The 13,008-nt window shown below is 40.4% G+C and overlaps 1 protein-coding gene across 5 annotated transcripts in view; it reads left to right on the top strand.

Moving 5' to 3' along the window:
- Susd6 (sushi domain containing 6) overlaps positions 1-13,008 on the top strand; it is an 89,225-nt gene that overhangs the window by 57,827 nt on the left and 18,390 nt on the right. For 3 of the 5 annotated variants that reach the window (XM_021179027.3, XM_085830514.1, XM_085830516.1), the window contains exon 3: positions 1,653-1,715. The exons of the other annotated variants lie outside the window; for them this stretch is intronic. In XM_021179027.3, the coding sequence (XP_021034686.1) occupies positions 1,653-1,715 (63 nt within the window). The remainder of the gene's footprint in view (positions 1-1,652; positions 1,716-13,008) is intronic. 5 annotated transcript variants of the gene reach the window in all.

The raw sequence follows: 13,008 nt of genomic DNA on the forward strand, positions 1-13,008 counted from the left end.
GCCAGTTTATGCTCCTGCTGAAATAAAAGAAAATTCCTTTTTCTCAACAATATCTCAGCATGCTTGTTATAGTTGATAAATACTGAGTGTTGTCCACCTAATGAACAAGAGATGACATCGTGATGTGACTTTTAATTTTTTATTTCCTTTACTATCTCCTAGTTTATACATTATTTAAACATTTTTACTTTTCTGTGGCTGAGGTTCTTGGAGGGCGTGACACGGTTGAAGTTGCCTTCTTATTAACACAGGTGTTATTTGCCCTTTTTGTACCCAGCATGTATGACGCAAAATTTGCAGAGGCAGCATGATGTCTCTTCATGGTCTCACTAGTGTTAAAATCTGTTTCCTGTTATTTTAAAAAGAATTTATACATAAATAAGTTAGCTTTTATTTCAAATATGGTAATAGGAACAGATTCTGCTTTAGTGGCTCAGGGTCCTTCATAATTATTTTATTATTTTCTATTTAAGAGGCATTCATTCACTATGTTGTTCAGACTGGCCCCAAATTCCTAGGATCAAGTGACTTACCTAGCTACTTTAGCTTCTGTGTAGCAAGGACTACATGCACATGCCACGACATCTGGCCTACACATGCATGCATAATACTTTTCCCCCTACTGCTAATGCCTTTAGTAATGGTAAAGGAACCTGAGAATAAAGAGTTTGAGAACCAATGCTGTTTTAACTATTATTTTACTAGTATTTTTTTCCTCTGGTATATGCTTTCTTTGTACTGTTTCAAAAATATCTGTTTCACAGGATGTGTGAGATGGCTCAGTAAGTAAAAGTGCTTGCCATGTAAGCCTGGTGGGAGGAGAGAACCAACTCAGACCACCACATGTACACTGTAGTATATGTGCCCACACATACAACATGTGTAAACACACACTAATAATTGTTTTTCAATGTAGAAAGCATTTATATGCTTTATATTTATAAAGATAGCCTCTTATTTTCTTCTACAAGTTTTAGAGTATATTTTATGATGGGCACCTTCTATTTTTTAGGACTTGAACTACTAAAAATAATATATAATTTTATGTCTTCCCCAAAATACCCAGTTTGAATATAACATTTTCTACAATTTCTTTATGGGTAGGGAATGGGAGGAGGGTAGGCAGAGATTCTGCCACTTTCTCCATCCAGACTGTCTTTGTTGTTTAAGGGAGACATCTAGCATTTTGCAGATTGCAAAGTGACTCCCCGAGGTGGTACATTATCACTTTGGAACTAGTCCAGAGACCAGAATCTACCAGTGACAGAGATTCTAGAAGTATCCACTCTCCAGAGGCACTGGTGTTTTTATTCCTGTTGTATCTGCGAGGGTGGATAGGTAGGATACAGCCAGGCAGTTAACTGTAGTCAAGGGTACAAATGACAGCCCTCTCCAAGCAAAAACAATAGCTGATATTCAAGGACTTTTTTAAAAAATAAAATAAAATAAAATTATTTACTTATTCACTTTATAACCCAATAACAGCCCTTCCTTTCCTCCCAGTACCATCTCATGCAAGTCCTTCCCCCATTCCACCTTCCCCTTCCAAGAGAAAAGGAAGTCCCTCTCTGGGAATCACCCCCCCCCCCTTCTTGCTCACCACCTATCTCCCTTCTCTCTCCCTTGCTCTCCTAATGTTATGAATTTTTCAGGTAAATGGATGGAACTAGAAAATATCCTGAGTGAGGTAACCCAGACCCAAAAGGACATGCATGGTATGTACTCAATTATATGTGGATATTAGCCATAAAGTATAGGATAACCATGCTATAATCAGCAGACCCAAAGAAGCTAAATAACAAGGAGAACCCAAGGGAGGATGGTTGCATCTTTCTCAAAATTAGATATAAAATAGATATCAGATGTCAATGGAAGGAGAAAACTGGTAGGAAAGGGAATTGGAAGGGGAAGGGGTCTGGGAAGATCATATGTAAAGATATTCAAGGTCTTATATCTTATAGTGGTTTTCCTGTCTCCAGTATCTTCTCTATTCCTCTCTCCACAAATCTCCCTTCTATTATGCTGCTAAAATAACTCTTAAAATCTCACACTTGGAGCTGAGTGACGATGGCACAAACTTTTAGTCCTAGCACTGGGAAGGCAGAGGCAGGCATATCTCTGTTCAAGGCCAGCCTGGTCTACAGAGTGAGTTCTAGGAAAGCCAGGGCTACACAGAGAACCCCTGTATTGGAAAACAAGGACAGAAAACAAAACAGGATCTCAGACTTAGAGTCATTACACACAAAACAGTTTCAGTAAGCCTGTGGTAAGGTCCACATTCCATAGCATCATAACCCCCAGCTTTCCTTCCAACTTACAGTTTCCCGGGTATGGAGTTGTCCCCGTCATATATAATGGCCTATGCCTCCAGTACCTTGCTTATGCTGTTTTCTCTAACTCAAAGTCACTCTTCATTTGTCTCTCAGACCCCACAAAACTAACTCTCATCCTGAGAAGGTGATTCCCTTAACCTCTCTGTTAACTCAACCATTCTAATTAAAATGAAGGTTTCAAAGTTAGTACCCAATACAGGGGGTGGGGCAGGGTGTTTGTGCTTGCTAAGCAAACTCTCTACCACTGAACTAAATCCCTGACTCCTTCAAGTTAACTTCTGTCTTTGCTGTAGTTGTGGCTTTGTTAGAGGAAGAAAGATGATATGTCTCTAGCCCTTCCCTAAGTTCCTTCCCCATAAATTCTGTATATTGGGTTGGCCCCTGCTGTTTTACAGACTGATTTTTTTCTCTTTTTTTTGTAATAGCTGCAAGAAAAGAGGATTTCTTAACTTGTGGTTTAAGCAGCTGATGGAGGCACCCTAATACATTGTGGTGCCTTTCAACAAACTTGCCTTCATGGAGGAGACCCACTGAATAGACTCAGAAATACTTAAGCCCTTTCTGCACTATCACTAGCTAAGCCCTTTCCCCACTAGCTTGTTTTAAAAAGTAGTAAATAGCTATCTGGTATAAAAGTGAGATATGAGTTGTGTCTGTTAAAATTACTGGCTGCCGGAAGGAAGGCTCAAATCAGAGAAAGGATTCCGGATGGTATAGCAGTGTTCAAAGTAAAATTTAATAAACTCAGACAGTAAAATTAAGGCAGATTAACTTTTGTTTTCTGAAATTGCTTTGTAGCAGGAATCCATAATGTACCAAGAAAGGAAAGTCCTGTTTTATGGTCTAGGGCCCAAATGGCTGCAGTAGAGGAAAGGAGAGGAGGAGGGAGGATACTTATGGGATTTTTTTTTTTAAGTAGAGTTGGGTTTTTTGTTTTTTTTTTTTTTTTTTTTTTTTTTAGCAGCTTGTTTATGGCCTTTTCATCATTGTTGAGAGTAGCTACTGTAAAGATGCAGTGAGTAGGACAGTGAAGAGGAGGGAGGGTGACATGTTCCAGCCACCAGGAAGACACTTGGGGTTGTTGGATTGCAGGCTGCCTTTCAGCCCAGGCAAACAGGTTAGATGGGGATGAATTCTCAGGTTTAGTTAAGACTTATGCCAAAGAAGTGGGTCGGAGCTCTCACACATGCTATATGAATGTAGTAAATATTATCAAGACATCAGGGTTTGTTTGCAGAGAGGAACCTGAGGAAGTCTCCTCTGTGGGTGATGGTTTTCTTTTTTCTTTCTTTGAAGAGTACTTCCATTATTATAGTAATGGAGTTATTTTAAAAGTGAAATGTGGGAAATTGATAAGCCTTGATTACCAAGCAGTTTGACAGGAATTTTCTGTCTTTCCTAGTTCATACATGTCCCTCTCCTGAAACCAGCTGCTCTGATCTAAGTGAGAAACTGGGGCTAAAGCAGTTAGGAGCACTGGCTGCTCTTTTCAGAGATCTGGGTTCAATTCCTAGCACCCTCATGGCAGCTCACACAGAGTACATGCAGGCGAAACACCAATGCATGTATAATAAACGAACAAACAAACAAACAAAAAAACAGAAGAAATTTAGAAGAGAAATTTACCGTATAGTCTAACAAAGTGTGTGAAATGCAAAATGTACCATGCCTTTTTTCGTCTTTTTTTTTTTAAAGTGTGACTATAACAAAAGTATGTTTCACCCTCCAAAACAGTCATTGTACAGTTGTTTTTAAGTAATAAGTGCTGTGATGTATCTAGCATATGACTGTATTTGCATCCAAGTTTTTGGACCATGTCCATTGTTCAGATATGTAAAGAGGAGGAAAAGAAGAGGCTGGACTTCAGGGATCACGCAGGATCAGATGAATCGCCTGACAATGCTAGGGTTCTGGAAATGACACTGAGTTCCTGTTTTTCCCCCCGACATGCCCCATGTCTTCTGTTCCTGTATAGCAGCTTTGCCAAGAGTAAAGGGCCTGGATGTCAAATCCTTTCTCTCTGCCTTGGCAGGGGAACTGTTGTGGTTTCCAAGAAGCCATTTTTGCAATGGGGATTTTTTTTCCCTTTCTCTTATGGTAAGTTGCTTCATCATTTCCCAAAAATGTACAGCACCTCTTGTTTAAACAGGGTGCCTTTCAAGAACTTTAGAGCCTGCAGCAGGGGTGGGGTGATGTGAGATCTTTTGTTTGGTGCTTGATGCAAGTTGGAATGTGGACTGAGTGCAGAAGTCTCAGCATTGGCCAGGACTGGGTCAGGAATGGCCTGTAGAAAAGAGAGACTCCCTGGGAAGCAAGAACCTTGGGTGTTTTTGAACCTTTGGCTTATCTGTGAAGAGGTACCAGCCTTCTGGACACAGGTTCTATCTGGTCGTTGCCCAGTGATTTAAATGTGGTGAATGTAGGTTTTTTGTCATAAGTAGCACATGACTGCTGGACTATTTTAAAATAGTGAGCATATTATTGTAGGATTATGTTTGATTGCAGGTATTGGAGACGAGTTCAGAGAAGGAAATTTCTAAACACACAGCTAGTATTTGGTTTGGGTTTGAGTTGAACTGTGGAGAGGCACATATTTGGCAGAAATCCTGAGACTTTTAGAAAGAAATTGCCGGAATTTGGAAGATTCTGGAAACATCATGAGGAAAAGTGTGTTTAGAGAAGGGTTGCCTATGAGAGTAAAGTGGAGTATGACTCCAGGTAGGAGCAAGAAAGACCCCAACTGCCCATAGTTGAGAAGGAAATCATGAAATAGGCATCGAGAAAGGGGTGGCAGACAGGCTGCTGCTTTTACCTTATCTTGGGTGATCATGTAGTGGTGGTACCAGCTTCTCCAGTGGGACCTAGCAGCTTGGTTGTCATGCCTGAGAATGATCAGTTGTTGGGTGCCGCCTGAGTAAATCTTTTAACCAGGTGGAGGTGAAGTTCCTAAGTGACCCCAGTAGAGTTCAGCATAACATATCATTTTAGGATAAGACTGGCTAAAGATTGCTGCACAGGCCATGGGGACATCTGTTGCGTCATATTTAGTTGACAGTGAAAGAGTGTTGCTTCTGAAAATCCCAGTCAATGTTGAGTGAAATAGCCTTCCTCTGAATCTGCCCCCTTACAAATTTTCAATAAGAAACTTGGGAAGCTTTCGATTTTTACTACAATAAAAGAGATAAGTCAAAGGGTGTTTTAAATGGAGAATCTAGCTGTTGCTCTTGGTAAGAAATGGAAATAGAAAAAATTAATAATTACTGGGAGATTCTGTGGGAATGAACAAGCATAAACACACTCATCTTAAAATTTGTTAATTCCTCATAGACTTGGTGAAGGTAAAATGAAGGTGAGTACATTTCCCTTCCATCTGCTGGTCTGGGGTGGAGCTGCCACTCCCCATAGACCTGGCTCAGGTGTTGGCAGAGATCATGGCGTGGCCTGTAGCTCTGGAAAGTGAATTAGGCCAATCTGTTACCAGATCTGGCTGAGGCTCTCCTAGAAGCCTTGATGTTCTCCACCAAGGAGTTTGGGGAAACTTTCCCTGAGTTTTGAACAAGTACCCTGTTTACTGCCCTTAAAGATCAAAATCTTCCCCTTGTCTTGAAAGCTACTCTTTGGGGTTGCATTGGGGTTGCGATGTGAAGTATCTCATAGTTGAGTAACAGTTTCCCTAAAACAGCCGTCGTCTGCCAGACTTCCAGTAGAGTGGTTTATCCTTTTTGTGTTCAGCATTGAGAAGATTGGGGGTGCTCAGGGAGGGCTGTAGGAGAAAGCATCAGACCTAGAGTTCAGAATCAGTCCTACAGTATCTATGCCCTTTTCAGCTGAATGGTTTTGTTTGGTTTTGCAGGCAAAGGACTGACTTTAGAGGACATTGTCCACTTGTATGGAGAAGTGAGCATATTGATTCTTTTTACCATAGGCTGAGCTGCCCTCAGCTGGAGAAGAAGCTATTGTGCTGCTAATATCATTCCAGTGGGAGACCTGGCTGGAAGCATCTGTCAACTCTTCAGGGCCCTATCTGCACAGCTGACAGGTCTTTTTCAGCAAAGTGTAGGGACTGGAGAAGTTCAGGATGAGCTGACATTGGAGTAATAGGCTTGTGCAGTTGCTGATAAATTTGACTTTCCTTGTGTCCTTGGTCATAGCCACATTCCTTGTTTGCAGGTGAGGGTACCCAAGAATATGTTTTCTATAGTTTTATCACAATAACTCTGAGCCCTTGGGAGTGAGGGCCTCCAGAGCAAAATTGAACCGTGTACTTTTGGACATTTAGGAACAACCTGCTTTTTGGTCTGTCGTAAATCAACACCCAATGCTTCTGGGTAATAAATAAATTTGGACAGTTGTACATCAGCTGAGCATACTGTGAAAGCTATGTGGCCATCTGTGTTGTAGCAGGAACTTTTAGAATTGAACCTTTATTTTGTAAGATTAAACTTGAAAATGGAAAATGAAATTGCTGGGTTTCTAGTTATAAGAAGGGTAGATCTTATAAAGTTGACATACTTGGAAAAAAGTGTGGAATTTAGTCAGTAAATGTGCCAGGGGTTGGCTAGGGGAGGTGTCAGTGTGTGCAGTTTATTTACTTGAATGTAAGTCAGCAGTCCTGCTCAGCTATGAAGAAAACACATGTACAGCTACAAACTATTGTTTGAAATACCCAGATTGCACTGTCCAGGGTTATAATCAGGAGGCAGAATATAATTAGGCATTTTAGTGTCTTTTTCCTGGCTGAGAACATGACTTCTTTATAATATATAAGCCCATTTTTTACTTTGTTGGACCATTCAGGAAATAGGAGGGCAGGTTCTACTATAACTTTAAGAGTCATATAGAAATAAAACTTTTTTGCAAATATAAAAGACCCTTCCAGAACTGTGAGAGTATTTTCTGAAATATATTGGGAGAGTACCTAGCCTCTTCATGTATTAATGGCTGCACACTGTACTCATTCATATATGTTCGTTTCTATCATTCTTTATTCCACTTAGATATATATTTAATATATTACTTTAAGTCTATTAAATAAAAGCTACCCTGTTCAAATATTGTTGTTAGCTTTCTCTAACTTGCAAAGTCTCAAGTTTGGAAGAGAACCACCAAACTGGAAACCAACTTCTAAACTGTGAACTTTTTTTTTCCTAGCCCTGTCCCTAACTTTGTGAATATAGAGTTGTTAAGAATGTACTTGGGGCCGGGTGGTGGTGGCACACGCCTTTAATCCCAGCACTTGGGAGGCAAAGGCAGGCAGATTTCTGAGTTCAAGGCCAGCTTGGTCTACAGAGTGAGTTCCAGGACTGCTAGGACTACAAAGAGAAACCCTGTCTTGAAAAACCAAAAAAGAAAAAAGAGAAAAAAAGGGAGAGAAAGAGAGAATATGAATGAATGAATATGAATGTACTCGGGCTGGAAAGATGGCTCAGCGGTTAAGCGTACTGACTGCTCTTCTGAAGGCCCTGAGTTTAGATCCCAGCAACCACATGGTGGCTCACAACCATCTGTAATGAGATCTGACGCCTTCCTCTGGTGCATCTGAAGACAGCTACAGTGTACTTAGATATAATAATGAATAAATCTTTAGGCCGGAGTGAGTGGGGCCAAACATCTCATTTTCCTAGCAAATTCCAGGCAATTTATGTGAAATTAGATTTTATAATACTCTTATCTTCTAGTAATTTACAAATGCAGTCTTTTAAAATAAGTTCAGAGTGAACAACCTTCATTCCTAGCAACCACATGATGGCTCACAACCATCAGTACAGCTACAGTGTACTCATATACATTAAATAAATAAATCTTTTAAAAAAATGTACTTAAAATAATAAGGTTTTTAGGGAAAACTAATTAACATCCCACACTAGATTACCATTATCTCTCTAATTACAATAGTATTTCCAGCCTCTTCAGTGGCTGGCTGGTCACTGAGTAAGTTGATAAGCATGCAATGTCTTTTATACTTGCTGTTACAACATTTTAATTAAGAGAATTCAGCTGTGGCACCAGCTGGGGATGTGTCTGGCATTGTGGAAGATTGTAATTAGATGCTGTATATTATATCTTCTTTTTCCCCTTTCAACTCTGGTAGAATGTCTTTGAGAAGGGGCTTTTAGTTTCGGCAGTATAAATACTTTAATATGCCTAATTATGTAATCACACAGTTATACTCCTTTACACACACATTTTTTTTATGGATTCTTTAATTCCTTTTCTAATACTGAACTGTCTAGCCTGCTCTTTGGTTGGAGGCAAACATGCATTGGGCAAGGACCAGAGGCATTTAGTGATTTTCTTCTGGTTATGCTCTGTCCTTTTGTCTCCCTGCTTTATGGTCCTGTCATTTTATCTGAAATGATTAACATCTCATTTTCCTAGCAAATTCCAGGCAATTTATGTAAAATTAGATTTTATAATACTCTTATCTTCTATTAATTTACAAATGCAGTCTTTTAAAGTAAATTGATTTTTTTTCCCAGTCCTCTGTTTCAAGTAGATGTAGGGTATAAGCCTGGGATAGGAGAATTTGACATGCAGGCACAATAGGAGCCATTGATCTCTGGCATTGAGCTTATGCAAAAAGGGCCTGTCACCCCAGCTGTTAGAGCTGGACCCTGGGAGCAGCTGCTTTCTGGGATCTAGTCCTCTAGGGATGCCCTCCATCTGCTGCCATGGTACAGGTCCTGGGAAAGACCTTGACCCCAACTCATCTCTGTATTCTTTTACTCACCATCCTCCAGTTCCTTCTGTGCTCCTCTGCAAACCTGAGAGGCAAGATGATTGTACTGGAAAACTTCCATGATTTTCCTGTTCTCTCCCTCTTCCTCATTCCATGACACTACACATCCAATTCCATTGGGAAGCACTTGTTTCAAGGGTGTATACGCCTGGATTCTTCAGGAGTTAGCACCATAAAGCAGACTTTCATTTTTCACTTTTATATTTTAGGGCTGGAAGGATTTTTAGAACTCATTTCTTGGAAGAAGAACCTAAGAGTTCACATTTTTAGTCTTGCATTTAGGGCCTTACCTAATTTTCTGAATCAAACACCAGCCTGACTTTTCTCCTACTGTTTTCCCTCAGAGTAGGCCTATCTTGGCTTGAATTTGTAGCCTGGTTGAGGCTTGTAAGTGCTGAGATTAGAGGTATAAGCTGCTACACCCAGTTTACCAGTCTGATTTTCTAAATCTCTATCTTTTGCTGGTACCGGACACATTTGTTACTTTCCATACACAAACCACCATTTTTTTGCGTCTCTGCCTTTGCCCTTATGTCCATCCACAGTGTGTTCCTCTTACTCTGCTTATTCTTGTCACAACCCTTTTTCCTATGGTCACAGGTTCTACTAACCCTCAAATAGGAACTCTAATTTCTTCCACCTCTTCTCCATTGGATTAATCCTTATTCAAAACCTCTTGTATCCCATATTGATTTTTGCCATTGTTACTTACTAGATAAAAGCCCCCAAGAGAGTCAGGCCACTGTGGTTTTCATCGTTCTCCCTGCCTTCCTCCATTGCCTAGCACATGCCTTGGTACTTAGTAAAACTTTCAAGGGAGTAGATGGATAAATGCAATCCTTACATGAACTCTGAAGCTTAAACCGACTTGAGACTCTTTATTTGTAACTCTGGGGAGACTGGATTCTCTTCAAGGACAGATGCTGTCTTATTTACTCTTACAAACCTAGGACTGCCTTGGAGCATAGTACTCAACAGGTAATTTCTAAGTCAACGAAAGAATTCCAGTAACAATAAGATGAAGACTTAATTTTTTTTCATTGTTTTCTAGGTAAAGGTTATTAAATCTAGATTAAAGGATTTTTGTTTATTAAATGTTGCATTTGTTTATTTGTACACACATGGAGAGTAGGGGCTCCATCAGATAATATCTCTAAACCAAGACTGTTAAACTGGCCAGTCCAAAAACAAAAATCAAAAAAGCAAAAGTCTCTCTAGAAGCTGGGTACGTGGGTAGACATATACTCTCTATGTATGTGTGTATATATATAATAACATACATACATACATACATACATACATACATACATACATACACACACACACAAAATAATCCTAGCTACTTGGCAGGTTGAGGCAGGAGGAATCTCAAGTTTGACTGTATAGCAAGCCCTCATCGTAAAACCACAACAAAAACTTTCCAGGACTTAAGAGTTGTCACAGAAGGGAACAGGGTCATGGTCTTCAGCCTGATTTAAAACAAAACAAAACTAGCTGGGCATAATGATGAATGGCTTTAATCCCAGCACTTAGGAGGCAGAAACCAACCTGGTCTACATAGAGAACTCCAAGCCAGCCAGGGATACATGGTGAGACCCTGTCTCAAAAATACTAAGTAAGGCAGGTGTAATGGTTCATACCTTTAATTCCAGCTCTCAGGAGGCAGAGGCAGCAGATCTCTGTGAGTTCAGTGCCAGCCTTGTGTACATAATGTGTTTTAGGATAGCCAAGGAGACATAGAGAGACCCTGATTCAAAACCGTATTAATAAATAAAACACTGAATTGAGACTATATAATTTGTCTAGGTTCAAAGTTTCATAGATCAGTTGCAGACAGGCATAGGTGATTGTTTGATGTACTGTGTAAGTGTGTGTGTGTGTGTGTGTGTGTGTGTGTATGTATGTATGTATGTATGTGTGTACGTCTATATGTTTTGTTTTGAGACAAGGTCTTACTCTGTAGCTCAGGCCGACTTTGAAATTTCTATCAGCCTCCTCAAGTACTGACATTACAGATATATGCTACAAGGCTAGGCTCACAAATTGTTGTTGTGAAGTTGCTGTATGTGATGGTCAAGGAACTGAGACGTAGCAGAGCTAGACTGATTATAAACAAATCCTAGACCTTTCAGTAAAGATCAGGCACTTGCTTTGGACTTTGTATGAACTTAAATGGCTATAGTTCACAGCTAGCCTAGTCTTCACAGTGAGTTTCAGGCAGCCAAGGCTACATGATGAGACCCTGTCTTTTTTTTTTCTTCTTAAGATTTATTTATTTATTTATTTTATAGATATATGAATATGCTGTAGCTGTCTTCAGACACACCAGAAGAGGGCATCGGATCCTACTACAGATAGTGTGAGCCACCATGTGGTTGCTGGGAATTGAACTCAGGACCTCTGAAAAAGAGTCAGTGTTCTTAACTGCTGAGTCATCTCTCCAGCCCAAGAGATGTCTTTTAAAAAAAAGAAAAGAAAGAAACTTAAGTGAAGACATGGGTCAGTAGTTAAGAACTCTGTTCTTGCAGATGACCCAGGTTTGGTTCTGAGCATTCCACTTCGATTGGGAAATGTTGCCTGTCTGATGTATGAACGTAGGGGGCTTCTATGTACAAGCAGATACCCAAACCTTTATTCTCCAGACAGCAGCTTGTATCTGTGTCTCTTATCCCCATGTAATACATTGCAGTTGGGAGGAATTTTTCTTGTGCTATTTGTAATCAGGGAGGTTCCATGTAGCACTTAAGGGCAAATCAGAGTTTGAATCCAGATTCCACAGTTTAGTAGACACAGGATATCAAGCCATTACTGAATGTATCAGAGCTTTAGTTTCTTAGTCTGACTAAATTATCATTATGCCTTCCTTGTAATGTGGGAGAATTGAATAAGTTCAGTACGGTGCCTGTTGATAAATGTTAATTCTTTTTCTCATTTTTACATTGTGGAACAACAGAGATTAAGTTTGCTTTACATTTAAATATGTGCTTCCTAAATGGATATGTCTAGACTTTGCATTTAGATGCTAGAGAAAATGAATCTACAACTTTGACCTTTATACCCAGGCCTCTAACTCTATTTTAAACTGTGGAAGCCCTCAGTTTGTTATCATAGTTACCCTCTGAGGTAGGATGGACAGTGAACAGTTGTCTAGGGCTTCCTCCTGCAGGTGGAATTCTGAAGGCTACAGCATACCATTAGACAGCTTACTTAGGAGTTAGGGTCTAAGAGATGGGATTGAGTAGCCATTGCTAATGAGGAAAAAGTAAATGCCCTGTGTTTCTCTTCACCTTTCTCTACCACCCCAAAGTGGCACAGTTATATATTAGCACACCCAGAATATCCTGATTCTTTAGATTTGTGGTTACCCTTCCATCCTGGGCATAGAGGAGAGCTATGAGCTGTGCTCTGTAGCTCACTGAACTGGGAGACTGGTTGCTAGCACTGCATGAGCCAGGCCTGAACCTGGAGTAGCAGGATGAAGGAGAATCCTCTCCTGCCTGCCCCTTCTTTTAGCAGTCATAACAGAAGGAGGGGGGAAGGACAGAGTCCAGCTGCCAGCCTGTTCTCCCCTCCTTCTTAGCTGTGAAAACAAGGAGAGATAAAAGGGTAGCAGACCATATGGAGGCCATTTGTCAGCCAAGTGTGGCCAGAGCTCTACAGCTAAAAAAGGAAACGGAAAAGGGTGCAAAGAGCAAGCAAAGAAGGCGCTCCCATAGTGCTTCATTTCTGCCCATCCCCTCTAAGCATCAGGGAAGTTCTGAAACAGTCTTTTCTTTTTGTAAAGTCCTTGCCCCTCCTTCCCCATTCAAAGGTCAAAAGTGAAGGGGTTTGATTTGCTTTGTGAAAGTAAGTGGGGAATGTCTTCATGCCTATTGTATGTGCAGCATGATGCAGGTGCTTTCATGAATGCTTTTACCAGTTGACTCGTCACACTCG

Source organism: Mus caroli, unplaced genomic scaffold (genome assembly GCF_978045245.1).
Source record: "Mus caroli unplaced genomic scaffold, Mus_caroli_1 scaffold_14, whole genome shotgun sequence".
Taxonomy (NCBI): Eukaryota; Metazoa; Chordata; class Mammalia; order Rodentia; family Muridae; genus Mus; species Mus caroli.